Source organism: Oryza glaberrima, chromosome 11, assembly GCF_000147395.1.
Source record: "Oryza glaberrima chromosome 11, OglaRS2, whole genome shotgun sequence".
NCBI lineage: Eukaryota > Viridiplantae > Streptophyta > Magnoliopsida > Poales > Poaceae > Oryza > Oryza glaberrima.
The window spans coordinates 20,965,370-20,983,596 of NC_068336.1; the positions used below are offsets into that span (position 1 = coordinate 20,965,370).

The 18,227-nt window shown below is 40.0% G+C and overlaps 1 protein-coding gene and 1 pseudogene across 3 annotated transcripts; both read left to right on the top strand.

Annotated features, from left to right (window-relative positions):
* Nucleotides 1-1,081: 1,081 nt before the first annotated feature.
* On the top strand, nt 1,082-12,894 carry LOC127754192 (disease resistance protein RGA5-like). Of its 3 annotated transcripts, none has more exons than XM_052279681.1 (9): nt 1,082-1,169; nt 1,691-2,552; nt 9,017-10,916; nt 11,071-11,178; nt 11,251-11,361; nt 11,451-11,525; nt 12,150-12,245; nt 12,327-12,421; nt 12,516-12,894. In XM_052279681.1, exons 2-8 carry the CDS (start codon nt 1,714-1,716, stop codon nt 12,381-12,383), a joined length of 3,186 nt encoding a protein of 1,061 aa, XP_052135641.1. In that variant the 5' UTR covers nt 1,082-1,169; nt 1,691-1,713; the 3' UTR covers nt 12,384-12,421; nt 12,516-12,894. The 3 variants fall into 3 exon arrangements, with proteins under 3 accessions (XP_052135641.1, XP_052135640.1, XP_052135642.1); XM_052279680.1 differs by having other exon boundaries at nt 1,093-1,169; nt 1,679-2,552; XM_052279682.1 differs by having other exon boundaries at nt 1,093-1,169; nt 1,679-2,552; nt 12,330-12,421.
* Nucleotides 12,568-18,227, top strand: part of LOC127755799 (disease resistance protein RGA5-like) — a 33,246-nt pseudogene continuing 27,586 nt past the window's right edge.

The window sequence follows — 18,227 nt, forward strand, 5'->3', positions numbered from 1 at the left end:
TTAGCTATATATTTTTTTAAAAAAAATATCTTCAAACGATTAACCTCGGTCATTTTCAAAAAAGTGTATTTTACCTATATCATAAAAAATTGAGTAGTAGTGATCAACACCATAAACAAATTGTGTTTATATTGCACCACAAATCTACTCAAAACATTTTAAAAAACTACATTGGTCACCTCCGTTCTTCCCTGAAGGACACCAAACATGGACAACAAAGTTTAGTATGGTGTCGTAAATATAGCATGGAATATATGGCTAAGTTAAAGACAGTCCCAGCGGAGGCCACCATCGCTAATAGTGCTCAACTTTCTACTTACCGATGCAATACACCATTAGCGTGTGATAATGAATTATACATTAAAATTATGCTCCAAGCAGGTCTTCAGGAGCATGGCTACATCGATGCGAGACCCATATCTCAAGGCAACAGAGAAAGGAAGTCTTGGTGGCTACGATCGACTTCACCCATAGAGTACCATTTGTGTTTAACTTTAATGGTGCTATTCCATTAATGGATAGAAGTGGTGGTATTTTTACAATAGTTATAAATGGATTTAGAAATAAATGATACATGAAACCTAAGTAGTGGATAATTTAGTGTATTAATGATGTATTAGGTTTATTTTTTGGCGCATATGCAGTTCACTCAGCTTTTAAAGCATAGTAAGTAATGGTGATATATAATAGGAGAATTTATATGTCACTCGAGTGTATTTTTAATCTGAGAGATATTCTTATTATTTAATAATATTTAAATAGAAATAGTGAGATTTTACTTCTTTTAGCATTATTTTTATAAAACAATCAATAAAATGCCCGTGCATTTTTCTATTGTTTTTTTTTTAAAAAATAGACATCATTATACTCACTAGTTTGAATTTTCTATTGCACATGCTATATATCGTATATAATCTTTTAGACCGGCGAATAAAGTCGATTCCCTCGTCAAATAAAGTTATTAATCACCTTAGTGCCGCACTGCCTCGCCCTAATAAAAACTAATCATATTGTCCCAAGCTCTATTTAATCTCTCTTAAATCCTCATCGTATCAACACACTAATCCCTCGCACTATCCAAAGTGAGTCATGGCCATGTTCTCCTGTTGAACAAAGCTCTGCTCACATCCGCGCCCAGAACTCGATCTTCACTTCTTAGTTTTTTTAAGGTCAGTCACATTCAATTCGAGCTGAGTTCAGTTTGCAGGTGTTTCTTTTTCTTTTTTGTTTTGTCCTGCACTCGTCAATTAGGAGAGTGCCCATAGAATTTATTTAGCTGGATATGTGTTCTAATTAAAGCTGGGACTATCTCAGCCATCTTGTTCATGTTGACCATTTCATCGATTCAAATGGTTTCCATTTTTTTTTCTTTTTTTTTAAACTGCTTCCAATGTTTACAGGCTCATAAAAGCCTTAAATTGTAACCGACTATGTATATATATTCAACACAAACTCTAACATTTTATACACATAACTGTTATGCACAATAATCTCTCTTCCTCAGACAATTAACTACTCCACTCCTTCATGGTACCCCACCTGTGAGGAATCCTTACCCTCACCTGCCCCACATCCCTAAAATCCTATTTTTCTGTAGCCATGCGGACATTGTTCATTTTGAGTTGCAGCAGTGATTGGGGGTTCTACTAAAGATGGATCATTACTGACCCAATTGCAGTCTTGCCTGTAGGGAGAAAGGCGAGGAATTCACCCATGGAGTTCATATTGGGGGCAATGCGGCCTCTCCTTTTCAAGCTCGGGAAGCTGCTCAAGGAGGAGTATGGCCTAGAGAAGAAGGTGATGAAAGGCATCGAGTCACTCCAAAATGATCTGGAGATGATGTACACCGTCCTCAACAAGGTGGACAGTGTGCCGTGGGATCAGCTTGACGAGCAAGTGAGGGTTTGGGCAAGCAAGTTGAGGGAGCTGTCCTACAACATAGAGGATGCTATCGATGCCTTCATGGTGCGCGTGGAGAAGGGCCCTGAGCCCGCTGCCGAAAACAATCTGAACAATAAAGTCACGGAATTCATTAAGAAGATTGTCCGCTTGTTCACAAAGAGCAAGGAACTCCATCAGATCTCCCACGCCATCGAAGAAGCACAAGAGCTCGCCAAACAGTATGGCAAGCTACAACAAAGGTACATGTTTGACTTTAGCTCCGTCAGGGACGATGGTGCTACCCTTGATCCTCGTGTGCTGGCTCTGTACAAGGATGCAAGAGAGCTCGTTGGCATCGAACACCCCAAGGACGAGATAATCGAGAAGCTATTTAATGGGGATGAAGAGTCCAAGCTGCAATTGAGAAAAATCTCAATCGTTGGGTTTCCTGGGCTCGGCAAGACAACTCTCGCCAAAGCAGTGTATGAAAATATAAAATCACAGTTTGATTGTGATGCTTTTGTTTCAGTTTCTCAGACTCCTGACATAACAAGGGTTTTCAAGAAGATGCTCTACGGACTTGACAAGCAAAAGTTTGCAAATATCAATGAAGCAACTAGAGATGAAGTGCAACTTATCGATGAATTGAGAAACTTCCTTCAAGATAAAAGGTACACTTCACCAAATCCTATAGCTGATCTATTTTGTTTCATCAGAAGGTACACCTCACACATATTATCGATCAATTTATTGCAACCGTCATTCTCCCTCGTTTTTCTTAAGGTGATATGACCATCCCAGTTCAATTTGAATGTTTTTATGGCACCCAAAACTTTTTAAACCATCCATTATGCACTGATCCAAGAGTCAATATTCTGCTTACCTCTTTGGATGGTAAGATGCTATTTATTTTATCAACGAAGTCTATAAGTATCAAACTATCGATTAAAATAATAAAAAAAGCAAACAAGCAATGTGTCCTCTTATCCATTGAACTTCATAACTAATGATACGAATAAGTCTTCTAGTAAAATGAAAATTGTTACAACAAAATTACACCATTGCTATTGTATTTTTATTACTTTTGATATGTAATCAGAAAGAATAGGTATAATTTTGCAAGACTCCTACAAACAATAATGTGGATATTATGGTACCCGGTACCCACGGAGAGGCCTTTGGGCCATGAGGCATAGGGTGGACCAAGAGCCCTACCCCCATGTGGCTATCTTGTAAATAAGGAAATAGATAATTCCAAGATATTATCCCGAGGATCCTGCATATCTTTTATAGATGGAATAGGGATATCTAATTGCAATTAACTAGATATTTTCCTTCCTTGTAACCCTCCTCTCTCAACCTATATAAGAGGGGTAGGGGTCCCGAGATGGGGGAGGACGGCACTTTGCACCATTCTTCACACTTTGACATCAGATACAGATCCAATCTACACACAACTGGACTAGAATATTACCTCACATCGAGTGTCTGAACCAGTATAAATATATGTGTCACCAGATCTTGCGCACCCTATAAATTTTATTGCCGATCCAAGAAATCGACAAATAATTTAGACCACAGCCCATTTTTAGTCTATAGTAGTCTTGTGGTTTTGGCCCAAATGGCCCAGAAGTGGTAGTGGTGGCCGTTTAGTACAACTTTGTGTAAGTTTAGGATTTATAGTTGCTGGTTGCAAGTTGCAACTAAGTCTGTGTTACGGGAGAGTCGATCGATGAAGACCACCGACCGCGAGCCTGTCGCAAAGAGTTACGTGCGGCCATCGATCATCCCCAACACCTGAGGCTGCAATCAACAGTGATTGGTTTTTCTAATATATTTTTTCACCGGGTGTTTCTACTAATATATTAACGTGGCATCTTTTTAAGCGTTTGTAAAAAATGTTTGAATTAGTTTGGTGATTTTTTAAGTTTTATAATCTATATGAATTTGAGAGTTTCACCACTAATACATTGTTTTTTATTCAATCTTTAGCCTGTTTTGGATATTTTGTTGTCGAGGGATTAAACGGTTTGGCAACTTTATGGATTATAAGAAAACTAGTCACCAACCCGTGCGTTGCACGGAATGGGTTTATATATTGCTATTAGTATTATAAATGTTAAAATTAATATGTCAAATTTGTAAGTAAAATCTTTTTTAATGTAAGTAATGTGTAAGTACATAAGTTCCTAGAAAACAGAATTAGTAATTATATATAATCCATTCTAATATTTATTTTGTTAATTTCTAATTTCTAAATTTAATGGTCTGTGATTTTTACGGGCAAGATTTATTATTACGTAAATTAGACATTCTATAATAGACATATAGCGAGCAGTAGGCACAACCCATATTAAATGAGTTTTAAAAGTGTCTGACGATATCAAAATGGTGATTAGTTTGCTAAATTATTTTTGTCATATAAATTTTGTATTGTTCGACAAAAACATAACAAATGGTAAGATATGTGCTAAAAATTAATGGTGTTATCTATTAAAGCCGGATTGAGTATGCACTTATGGTTCGGTACATCATTCTATTGATCGCTAATTGGACAATTAACCAGTTGTATGGCTATTTAGTTAGTTGTTAACGATTAGCAGCTAACTAAGTATAAATTTTTATATAGATAATAGTATGTTTTGATTGCCTTCGTCGCTAGTCAAAATATCATATATTTATATCCTTTTACTGAGTGAGTTCTAAACCTTTTTGTTGTAATGTTGACAACATAATATGTTTAATATCTCTAAAATTAAATAATTGAGAAAATATAAATTTGTGTGCATGTCAGGAACATGATCTTCCTCCTCACGTCCTCAGCATACCGACAAACGTTATTTATCCCTTTATTATTTGTGCATATAGCTTACTACAGGCGTGTACCCATTGAGGATTCAGAGGAAGTATCTTCCTAGCTAGGCAGTAAGCGTGTAGTCCGCGAGTGATTACGACTGAGTGCTCGCTTGGTCCGATCAAGAGTCCATATCCATGTTGAAAAAATCTTCGATTACGAATAATTTCTAAAATATTTGTCTTTGAAATACGGTGATATGTATAGATTAGTCTAAAAAAAATACTTCAATAAATCATATATTTGTTAACACATGCATACATATTATAATAAAAAATAGTGGTCAAAATTGTTTTTTTAAAACCATGCCCTTATAAAAAACGACAAGTATTACCAACCCGGAAAGAGTATCTATTTACATATCTGACATTTGTCCATATAGAGTCCAAATATGACATATATTCAATCAATCTCAACCGTTAAAACTTGCATTTGCCACGATCAAACGACATAAATATTTCTTTTTTCTTTGATTAATGTGAGAATTTTTAGCCTCAACAGTGAACATGGTTTATTCTTTTAAGGCTGTTTTAATAATATAATAATAGATTTCTAGATTTTTTTCCCTGTTCATCGGAAGGTTTACATATGATGGCTAGGAGCTCTTTAGAGGTTGTTTGGTGGATCTTTATTATAAACTAGGAAGGTAGCCTGCGCATTCGCGCGGGCATGCGTCGTACGCTAAGTATGCGACATTTATAAGAGCGAAATATTAACCGGAGATCAACTGCCACGATTTCTTCATAAATTGTTTTCACTGGTATTAGTTGCTTATATAATTTTCTAACCTATTACTTTTATGTTATATCATATTTAAATAATATCTATAAGCAATTATTTATAATCTTCTTCATCATTTGAAAAACAATATAATCTCATTTTCTTTAGAAAATATGTTAACGAAAGTAAAAGTAATGTGTTTTTCTTTTCTTTAATTGCATATATTATCATGGTTTATTAGAGGATGAATTGGGTGGGACATGAGGCTTTACTAAATGTATGGGTTTATATAGCCTAATATGATTGATGCAGTTTGAGAGGTGATCCATCCATGAACATTTTTATTTAGAGTGGGTCAGAGGCTCCACACAACCTAACATGAATATGATAATGACGAAATATAGTTGCGCAGTAATATTTTTGAAATGTGATGTCCCATGAATACACGCTTGTTTACTATACAACATAGATCTAACGGTTAGAAATAATAATGGTTCCACTAGTTTAAAATGAATAGTAGTATTCCAAAAATGTAGCTTAAAAATTATGGTTGTTTTAATATCCAATATTATTGCGAAGTGAGTGTAACTCAACTGGTTATGTTCCTTGTGATGGAACATGTCCACTCGGATTCAAGGCTTAGACTTGACACGGATGCTCGCATTTACGGCTAGTTATTCCTTCAATGCTGACATATCCGTTGGCAGCGAGACGCTCGTGGTGATTTTGTTAATCTCAAAATATGTCGGCCCAGTCCTTAGGAGATATTCATAGGGGTAGGATATGCGTGTGTGTTTATAGGGGCGAGTGTGCGTGTGTTGTGAGTGCCTGCGATTGTATGGTATTTCTTAAACAAATACCCAATATTATAGATTGTTTATCGCTGTGTGTTTTCATAAGGGTGAGTGTGCGCGCATTCAGAGCGCACGCGTTGTATAGTCTTTCTTAAAAAACGAATATTATTGAATTGTTTCTCTTTTAGTTTAATAGCTAAAAAATAGGGAGGGGACGGACCATGTTTTGTGCATGTGAGGGTGGGGAGGAAGTGGAGGAGATTTTATTCTTCTACTTTTTCTATATTATTTAAGTGAAATCCAAAATTCTTTCCCTTTTTATAGGAGGTGACACATGGCGACTTAAGATTTTCTTAAAAGTAGATCTAATAGTTAAAAATAATGGATACACCAATTTAATTGGATTGTTTTAGAATTTTAGTATATGATATACAATTAGTTATGAGCGTTCTGGAGAGCGTTTTTTGATTTTTGTTATGTACAATAATGATTTAGTACAACGTGTTACATATTTTCAATTATTTTTTCGTTGTTGTTTAATTGGCATGCACACGATTGTGTCTACCTTCAAATGATGCATTTTTAATTTTGTATAGTAAAATATAGCTAATGCGATCTTGATTTATTTATTTAGTTATAAAATAAAACAATAGCTATGACTATTATTATATCATGTTAGTTAAAACAAAATAGAATATGGGATAATTGAGCTGGAGAGGAGAGCATGGGAGATTCATAGAGGGAGTGGATATGACAAGATTATTGTTTTTCAAGATAGATCGAATGGATCCTATAAATACAATTTATCTTACAGCTATTAGAAATACTTTGGATATTGTATTTTCTAATTAAACTACTTAAATTTTTCTAATTTAAGTACATGTTATTAATCAGAAGGTTTAAAAATCTATTTGATTTTTTCTTAAAAATATATGGATGAGTGAACAATATATATGTCCCAAAGTAATGAATATCTATAATAATATTAGCTATATGATTTTAATAATATATGTCCCAAACTTGGATCTTCAATCTTAAGATATATTATAGTAAGTAATCTAATGGATTGTACCAATAAAAAATTAGCTATATGATTTGGATAATACAGTTGTTTAAAATTTGTTATCATAAAATATTTTTTCCATCTATCTAAAAGACGAAAATAGGAGAGAAATGAAATAGGTGTGGAGGTATGCACGCACGTACGTACTGGACGGCCGGGGATGAGATATGCGAGCCTTTTTTTTGTCCTTTTCTTTTTGGCTAAATAAATATAGTGACAAAAAATAATTGGTAAAAATATATATATTCCACCTTTCTAAAAGAGGAAAATAGGATAGAAAGGACATAGGTGGTATTCCTTTTTTTACTTGGACAAATAATTTAATAGTAGAAAACAATGGGTCAGCCGTATATTACAGAAAATCGACGGCTAAATGTTTTGTTTATTCTCAAAATTTTTGTGATTTCTCTAGTTTATTAAAATGTCATGCGGCAACTTAGGAGCATTTGTAGGAGTGCTACGTGGTGTCCTAAGTACGTTTGTAGGATGTTTAATGGACTATTAATATATAATAGACGGTATTAAGAGGAAGCGGGCTAATGTAAAGGTATAAAATAACGGATCCATAAATTTAAATATAGTGCTACGTGAGATTATACTGTACTACGTGATGGCCTAAGATCGCTTATGAAAGCACCACGTAACTATATTTGTAGCTAAAGTAATAAATTTTATTTTTTATAGTATAGAAGATCCTATTTAAAAAGGACCGTATATTTTTTTCCGATGGTACGTACATATATTTTCCTTCAGGGCTTTATAGCATTTTTTATCGTGCGTTCACCGTACATACGTACGCATGTTCCTTTGTATTTTTCCATCCAAGTGAACAGTTATCAATGTTTTTTTTCTCTGTAGGTTTTTTTTCTATCGTACACACGTACGTTCTTTGTTTCTTTTTTAATAAACAGTACCTGAAGATTCATATACGTATGTAAGTACTTTCATACGTATACGCATATAAGTATTTCCATCGTAAGTAACTATTTTCATGTATATAAGTATTCTCAGATATAGAAAGCATAAACTTTTTAAATAGATCTAATCCAATGGTGTAAAATAATGGGTCCACCAATTTAAATGAAAATCGATGGTGGGATTGTAGAATGCCACATGGCGGCCTAGGAGCACTTGTAGAAGCGCCACATGGCGGCTTAGGAGCGTTTATAGGATGTTTAATGGACTTTTAGTATATAATAGACTAGATGATGCCCATGCTTTGCTGCGGGATATATGGATGAATATCATACGAATATATGTTGAATGTCGTAGAAATTATGAATAGAATTGGTTTGGGTTGAAATATTATGAAAAATAATGCGAAGAGTCGTAATTTAGCATGCTTGTATGTTAAGGTTTAGGATGTAGTAAATTTACCATGCTTCCACATGTTGAGTCTTAGGTGCTTAGTGGGTTGCTATGACATACTTGTATGGTAGCCTTTAAGATGTACTAATAATTATTATGCATGTGTGTTGAGCTTTAGATATTTAGTGGGTTGTAGATATATAGATGGTTTTATTTTGATTAAACTAAAAAGAGGGTAGTGCACGCCAGTGATGAATTTAATCCCCACATTGAGCAAACTGTTGATGATTGTTCATGACATGTTAGATCCTCAATGCTAGTAAGTTTCTTGGTTCGACACAAATATATTGTGGATCATCTCTCTAATCCATTCACTTTCTATGACCATATGGATAGGTATTTGATAATTGTCGATGACATATGGCAGAAATCAATATGGGAACGGATTAAATATGCTTTGGTTGATAGTAATTGTGGAAGTAGAGTGATCACAACAACTCGTATTCATAATGTTGCCAAAGAAGTTGGTGATGTTTACCCCATGGAGAAACTTTCTGATGAAAACTCAAAGAGGCTATTCGACAAAAGAGTGCTTGGTACTGAATACAGAAGTGTGTCCAGTAATCAATCGGAGGAGGTGACTAAAAAAATACTAAAGAAATGTGATGGTGTACCATTGTCAATAATTACAATAGCTAGTGTGTTGGTTCATAAAGATGACTGGTCCGAGGTCTATGATTCAGTTGGTTTTGGGCCTGAAGATGGGAATGAAGTTGTTCACAACACAAAGAAGATACTTTCATTTAGCTACTATGATCTACCTTCGTACCTACAACGTTGTCTATTGTACCTAAGCATATATCCAGAAGATGATTCAATAGAGAAGGATTGTTTGATTTGGAAATGGATAGCCGAAGGTTTTGTCTATGAGAAACAAGGGAAGCAGTTATTTGAGGTTGGAGAGACATACTTCAATGAGCTTATAAATAGAAGCATGGTACAGCCTATAGAAGACCAGATCAACCTCGGCACCGTGGAAGGCTGCCGCATCAATGACACGATGTTGTATCTCATCCGTGACCTATCAATGGAAGTAGACTTTGTAAAAACATTGGATAGAGCATGTGAGGAGCATGATTATTGTTTGCAGAGCAGTACTATCCACAGGATAGCGGTACATCATGGAATGAGACAAGATCAAAACAATAACATAGCCTTGTGCATGGCACGGTTGAGGTCATTAAATGCCATTGGGTGTCCTATTAGCATGCTGCCCCCTGTTGAGAGCTTCCAGGCTCTACGCGTTCTAGCAATAGAACATTGCGATGTCAGCACAAGGGGATGCCAATTGAAGTATCTTGGAAAGCTATGTCAGTTGAGGTACCTAGGACTGACAAACACACCTGTTGTTGAGCTTCCAAGGGAAATAGGAGACCTTGTGCACCTTCAAACATTGGATGTTAGAGATACTGGCTTGGAGGAACTGCCAGCGACCGTTGGCAAGCTTAGCAAACTGATGCGCCTTTGCACCGGTGAAGATGCAAGGCTTCCTTTCGGTGTTGGGAACATGACATCCCTCCAAGAGTTGTGGCTGTTTACTCTAACTGCAGACTGCTGCCCAAACTTCAATGTGGAGCTGCGCAAGCTAACGAACCTGAGGGTGCTTTATATTCTTGAGGTTGGTAATATAAACAGTAGCTCGCTAAAGACTTTGGTGGAGTCTTTCTGCAGTTTGCGCAGAATCCAGCAGCTGGAATTGTGTTTCTCTTCACATCTGGGGATAACCAGCTTGGAAGGCTGGGAGCCCCCGTTGCAGCTTCGCATTTTCTCTATTTCTGGCGTCAGTATCGCTCGGCTGCCTGCATGGGGGAACTGCAAGCACATCTCCAATCTGTGCTTTACTGTGCTGGAGTTGGAAACATGGGACCTGGAAATCCTTGCCAAAATGCCGGAGCTCCACTTTCTCGCTATTTACATCGTGGGGAGATTTTCATGGACCATCGCTGGTGGCAGACTGTTCCCCAGCCTAAGAGAGTTCGTCACGGACATAACAGTCACCTTTCTAGAGGGAGCGATGCCGATGCTCACTAGGATTTACCTCAAGCTGCAGGTGTCAAAGGGTGATGCCGCCAAACACGTTGGCTTGGGGAACCTCCTGCAGCTCAATACGGTCAATATTGACCTCCGGTGCAGGGGTGCAACAAGAAGGGAGGTGAAGGAAGCAGAGGTGGCCGCGAGACGCATGGTCGACGGCCACCCCAACTGTCCCTGCATTGGTGTCAAAAAAACAGAAAGGGTATGATTGGTTTCCTTTATCATGATTAATTAATTGATTATCTTATTATCCTATCGGAGTTCTCGGTTTCGATTTATTTGTCAAGATTTATTTGTTAGTTCACCATTTTTTAGTTCGTCAATGGATAATAACCCTTTGTCAATTTGAAATTCAGGATCTGATGGAAGCAGACGAAGATGATGGTGATGATGAGGAGATTTCAGATTCGGATGAAGCCGAGAGCGATGATGATGAGGAAGAGATTTCAGAGACGGACCAAGAGGTAGTACATTTGTTAATTCGCCATTGTTTAGTTCGTCAATGGAAAATAACCCTGTTTCAATTTGAAATTCAGGATCTGACGAAAGAAGACGAAGATGATGGTGATGATGAGAAGATTTCAAATCCGGACGTAGCCGAGAGGGATGACGATGAGGAGGAAGAGATTTCAGATACGGACCAAGAGGTATATCATTTGCCTGCAGTTTGCAAATATATCTCGATCCCTGGCTGCGTAACTAATTTACTAGCTACTGGTTTCATTCCCGTATCCAGCCTGATAGTGGCACGCGCAAAGGGCAGAAGAGGCTGCGCAGCAGTAGTCCACAAACTCTCTCTACACAAGTGCAGGTATACATAGCAAAAGCTGCACCCCTAATAGTAATATAGTAATCGTCTTGAAAACAATGTTCCTACTTTGATTATGCAAACTTTTCAAAAGGAAGAGTTTGTTTTGTTACTTATGAATAATTGTTGATTGGGTAGTTAAATCCAGCTAAGAAACATCCAGGGGTTTTTCGTCTAGCTTCACAAGGTGGTGAGCTAGACGATCTGAATTCGAAGCATCACTCCTTCTAATTATTTGAGATTAGATTCTTCCCTAATATTCGTATTTTTTAAGTTAAATCCAGCGATTGAAATTTCAGTTAGAAATCTCGGACCCCTAGCCACAAGCAACTACCTTGCCCAAAATATTTGGGATTTTAGTCTTTTTATTAATTTAGTCAAGATTTCTTAAATTTGAAATAATTTCGTCCAAAAGAACACCGAAAGGCCCAAAATTCACGAAAACTCGGTGACCACCATAATTACGGAAATTTTGGTGGCTTTTGAAATTGTGAGCCTTGGTTCATTCCACCACACTACCTCGAAGTTCAGGTTCATTTCGAAGATCCATAACTAATCATCTTCCTTTTCATTTAGCCTTTAATTTTCATTCCTCAATTCATATCCTTCTCTCAACTTTAATTCTAGCATCTGAGGAATGAAGACGAAGATGATGAGATGATGTCAGCTAACGAAGTTGACGGAAATGATCATGACGAGAACATTTCAGCTACGGACCAAGAGGTACATCACCTGTGCGCAGTGAGATTATACACCCGAACCTGGTTGCATAACTAATTAACTAGCTACTGGCCATTTCTTTAGCAGTGTCAGCCGGACGATGGTGCAGCCAAAGAGGAAGAGGCTAGGCACCATTCTTGAACCCACTCTGATTTGCACTCGTTCGTTCACGCATTCAGGTATTACAAAGCGAAAGCTACACGCATTTATATCATCTTGATCAAAACATTATTAGAACATGATCGTTGTATATATGTACACTTTTATTTCCAGGTCTAATTAATGGAGCACCGGAAACAACAACAGGAGAAGAATTTCAGACTAGATGCCGTTCTTTGGTGGCAGCCTCCTCTTTGGCCGTACGAAGAGAAAGAAGACGCCCTCCGGCAGATTTGAGCACCAGAACAGCGACGGCTGTTCGATATGTGTTCTAGTTTTTTGTTTTTTTTTCTTTGTCATATCTCGAGGATTTGTATGGTGTGTATGCAAATGGATTGTGCTATGCGCATCGATGAGGCCCAATCATAGGCCCGGACAAAAATGCTGAACAATTAAGCCACTAAGCTGTCACATATGTTACATAATACTCCCTCCGTTCCGTTTCGAAATGTTTGACGCCGTTGATTTTTTTAAACATATTTGACCATTCGTTTTATTCAAAAAATTTAAATAATTATTAATTTTTTTCCTATCATTTGATTTATTGTTAAATATATTTTTATGTAGGCATATAATTTTACATATTTCACAAAAGTTTTTGAATAAGACGAACGGTCAAACATGTGCTAAATAGTCAACGGTGCCAAACATTTCGAAACGGAGGGAGTACTATTGTTTGTGCTTGCTATCCGTTTTTTGGTTGTTCCCCTGTTTATCGTTCATTTATGTTGATGTCTCAAATGTACATGCTCTGTTTTACTCTGTTTTTCACACGGGTACCCTTTTAAATATCTGCACCTCATGTACACTTTTGAGATTTTTTTTTGAAACGAATACTCCTTGAGCTTGTGGTGAAGTAAAGCACACTGAATGTTTGTGGTTGGTTCTAAAAAAAAAAAAGAAAAAAGTTTGTGGTTCAATGTCGGAGCTTTTAGGCCTGTTTGGTTGAGTGCCACGCTTCGCCAAACTTGTGGCAATCAAGTTTGACCAACCAAAGAAAGCGTTTAGTTAATGCCACAAATGAGTTATACCCTACTCTCTCCGTCTCATAAAAAATCAACTTCTGAGGATAAACCTGGACAAGCATTTATCCAGATTCATTCCTAGAAGTTGTCTTTTTTTTGGGACGGAGGGTGTAATTTTTTAAGTAAGCTGTCCCACTTGTCATAAAATTACTTTTCTACCATAACTTGTCACAATTGTGACCAATATTCTTAGTCAAACAGTGTGTCATGCCACGCTTTGTCAAATATATTATGGTGAAGTATGAGAGCCACCCAAACAACCCCAAATTTGTCACTTGTTAGTTATTCCAAACATTTGATATTTAAAAAAGAGGGAGTTGGTTAGTGCGACGTTGTCATCGTGCTGACCGTTGGTCAACAGTCAAGTCAACACTCATGAAGTTTCTTTGAAGAGGAGGCTTTGCATGATTGCATCTGGGTGTACCTGTATTTCGGACGGAGCTCCTCTGACGTAAAGTCAGAGGGACGTGGGTCGCTGATAGGTGGGGCCCACTTTCATGAGCCCATACGTCAGTGACCACGTCTCTCTGATTTTATGTCAGAGGAGCCTCTTTCCTGTATTTCTATCTCCTTTGTTCCTTCTCATGCCTCAGTCCAAACTCCAAACTCAATCATTCCACACATTGCTGATTCTGATCAAGTGAGTAAACCATGACGACTCTACCCACCTGAGTAACAAGTTCTCACGACCGCCAGCAGCCTCGTGCAAGAACCCGGCCGGCTGCCTCCCTTACTTTCCTAAGCACCTAGCCATGGAGCCGCCTCGGACCCCTTCTTGAGCTAAGCTGCCAAGAGAAAAGCAAGAACAAGAGCTTAATTGGTTCTCTGCTTCTTTGGCAAGTCCAGCTGCATTCAATTCAAGGGTAACCCTCCCTCTACTTTGCAAGTGTAGTTTACAGGTGATCACTTTTTCTATTCTGAGTTGTTAGGCATTTGCAATGTAGGGATGGTCATATTATAGGTGTGTTCTGTGAGACTAGTAGTTGCAAACAATGGCACGATCATCTTTTCTTTTTCTGTATTTGGAAGAACATCTGAAACATTTATAGACAGTTTCCTCATTTATAGTTTCAGCAGTTTCTATATTCATTCAATTATGTAATTGTAGGCTCTTATTTCTGTGTAAACAAGACACAACCAGCTCTTATAAAAAAATTTCGCATTCTTAAATATCCATAAAGGCTACACTTAGGGTCCTTGACTAAAAAAATGAGATAGAATGAATATAAGATGTATGCACACTGGTGTATTCATATGCTTTTTTATTTTTGTAAGGTTAAGCAGTGGTAGAGAAAGCAGCTGAGTGGTAGTGAACCGACATATCATTGTATGTAGTAAAAAAAATAGAAGGAAAAGGAGGCAATCATTATAAATAGAGTTCGTCACGGGGGAAATGGGCACGCTCCTCCCCAAGCTAAGTGAGCTGCTCAAAAAAGAGTATGACCTTCAGAAGAGTGTGAAGGACTGGATCATGTTCCTTAAGGCTGAGCTCGAGAGCATGCAAACTGCCCTCGATAATGTTTCAAAGGTGCCTCTAGACTAGCTTGACAAACAAATCAAGATCTGGGCTAGAGACATTAGGGAGTTATCCTACAATATCGAGGATAACGTTGACACCTTCATGCTTCGTATCAATGGCCTTGAGCCAACCAAGAAAAATAAATTCACGTGGTTAATTGATAAGTGCCACAAGTCATTGTCCAATATAAAGACTCAGCACAGAATAGCCAACAACATCAGGATGTTAAGAGCCAAGTTAAGGAGGTGATGGAACGACAGGATATGTACAAAATTGATAGTGTTTCTGCTAAGCTTCCAACTACTGTCGATCCATGCAACTTGACACTCGATGAGAAGGCCAGTAGGCTCATTGGCATTCATAAGTCAACTGATGACCTAATCAAGAGGTTGTTAGTGGGGGATGAGGCATCCAAGAAGCTCAAGATGGTCTCTGTTGGTGGTATGTCATGAGACCCTTCGACCAGACCCGCCGAAACCACGCGACCAGCTAGGATTCAGGCTCAAGGCGTCAAGTTCATTGGGGCAAAGCTCCATGGCGAAGACTATGCGGTGAAGACGGCAAAAGAATGAAGCCTCATGGCGAAGGCCATGCGTCCTGGGCGAAGGTCAAATAGCGAGGGGTACACGTCGAAGGAGGATGACTTCGCCATACCGAAGCCAGCTCCGAGGAGGCCCAAGGGGCCATCCCAGCCGCTTCGGCCCATGGGCCATTGGGCCAGCGTTCGCCAACTTGACCCATTAGAGGCCCGTGTGCCTCAATTACCATGTATGCCCATGTAAATGTCCCTTTCATAAGGGCAACCATATAAATTCCCCTGTAAAACCTAAACCCTAATAGGGGGACCTGTAATAGGGATATAAATAGACCCCTAGGACCATGTAAAAAGGGGATCCTAAGAAAAATTCTCAAAGTTAATACAGTTTACTGCTTTCCAACATTGTTGAGTGACCACGTCCTTCGACGTATGCAGTTGTCGTTTCGACAACAGCTGGCGCCGACCGTGGGGACCTCCGAGCGAATGCCACCGAAGAGGGTCGCGAGGGAGAAGATTGTAAAGCGAAAGGGAAGTGAAGCAGAAGGCGAGATGGCTACCGAAGGCGGGGAGCCTTCGGTGCACGGCGCCGGAGCGGGAGCAGCGCCATCGGCTTCGGCGCCCGCACTACAACTGCCACCTTTGGCGCCCGCCGCTTCGGCGGAGCCAGTGGTGAACACAGGCAAGGCGGCGATGATGGCTGTGGGAGCAAGGGCGCTCCAGACCAGGGCGGAGATCTTTCTGACAAGCTATCTGGTGCCGACCCAAATGATCCTAATGTAGCTAGCTCCAACTTCGACCACGCTCACCACCACGCAAGCCAACGCCAACCTCGAAGTGCAAGCCGAAGCCGACATGGGGGCCATGCGTCAGAACATGGCGGGACTTCAAGACATGCTTCGCCAAATGCAAGAGAAACAACAGGCATACGAAGCGGCGCGGCGAGCCAAGGCCGCTTCGGCACCCATTCTTCAGTATTCGACAGGCTACCTTCAGCCCCATGTCTACCCGCAAGCGCCAAGCCAAGTCAGTCCGCCTCAAGTCTCGTAAGCGCCGACGTGCTTCGTCGGGCAGCACTCGGCCTCAACTGTACACCCGACTCCTCATGCACAGGCACCAGTTTGGCCGATCGCTACCCAAGTGCACCCCCCGCAACCTCCTCAGATGTCGCAAGCGATGGCGGAGGGGGCTTTGGCTTTGCAAGCGTAGCTTCAAGCTTTCCTTCAGCAACTCAACCACCCCCACAACGTTCCAAGTACAGCACCTTCGGCCCGACCGGAGGAGAACACAAGTCAAGGTACACCCAGTTGACTGCCGTCGAACCAGCCTGGTCCGGGGGCTTCGCCTTGGAGTCAAGGGCCACAGTTCGACTTCAGTAACGCTGCTCAAGCACCAACCATTCAACCATAGGCACCGACACCAGGCTTCAGAACACATCAGGCGCCGAACCAGGTCGCCATGGCATGGACTCAGCCTTCGTTTGACCCGTCCATGGCGGCACACCAAGCGTCACCGTTCGGAGCCGAGCAGCCGAACACTATGGCCCAACCTTACGCACAAGCCATGACTTCGCCCTTCGCCACGCCATACCCACAGCAAGGTGTTGCAGGCAAAGCGAGGGGGGAAAGGGGCTGCCGTTGAGCTCGGGAATCAAGAATCATCCAATCCCACTCCAGTTCAAGTTCCCACCCGTCCCGCGGTACTCAGGTGAAACGGATCCAAAAGAGTTTCTGTCCATCTACGAGCCCGCGATCGAAGCCGCTCATGGCGACGAAAACACCAAGGCATAGGTAATCCATCTCGCTCTAGATGGCATCGCCCGTTCTTGGTACTTCAACTTACCTGCCAATAGTATTTACTCATGGGAGCAATTGCGCGATGTCTTTGTCCTTAACTTTCGAGGTACCTATGAGGAGCCGAAGACGCAACAGCATCTGCTCGGCATTCGCCAGAGGCCTGGGGAATCGATACGAGAATACTTGCATCGTTTCTTGCAAGCCCGATGCCAGGTTCAAGACATAACCGAAGCATCTGTCATCAACACTGCTTCGGCCAGGCTGGTTGAAGGCGAACTTACAAGAAAAATCGCCAACAAGGAGCCGCAGACACTCGAGCACCTGCTTCGCATCATTGATGGGTATTCAAGAGGCGAAGAGGATTCCAAGCGGCGGCAAGCAATCCAAGCCGAGTACGACAAAGCCTCCATCGCCGCTGCCCAAGCCCAAGTCCAAGCGCAGATCGCCGAACCAGCTCCTCTCATCGTTCGCCAACCTCAGCCGTCGAACCAGGGATAGTGTCACGCCCGGAATTTCTATCCAAAATTCCAAACGCTTACATGTGCGCGAACCCTCGTCCAGGAATCAGCCGAGGCACACAATAACAAATTGATAATAGAGTACAATTATTACTCTAATTAATAAGCGAATAAAATGTCATTACAGAGGTAGATAGTTCCTCTCAATCAATAAAGATCTAAGCAGCGGAAAATAAGATAAACGGCGCAGACGATTCCACTCCACAGGCAGCTTGACCAGGGCTACACCTAATCCTCCACACCATCAGCATCACTGTAGAACTCCTCCTCTGATGAATGATTGCAAGGTGAGTATATGACATACTCAGCAAGCCACGCAGCAAATATGCAAGTGCACAAAATAACAAAGGATGGCATAATAGGGTTTCATTTGCATAAACAGCATTTAATAAACATTTCAGAATTTAGTAAACCATATTAATCCAACGCTATA

Bases quoted from the DNA above. Each gene is read 5' to 3' on its own strand.
- LOC127754192 (XM_052279681.1), top strand. From the start codon at position 1,714: ATGGAGTTCATATTGGGGGCAATGCGGCCTCTCCTTTTCAAGCTCGGG. The intron at 2,553-9,016 runs GTACACTTCACC...CCATATGGATAG, and splicing joins AACTTCCTTCAAGATAAAAG to GTATTTGATAATTGTCGATG. The intron at 11,526-12,149 runs GTATACATAGCA...CTTTAATTCTAG, and splicing joins CTCTCTCTACACAAGTGCAG to CATCTGAGGAATGAAGACGA.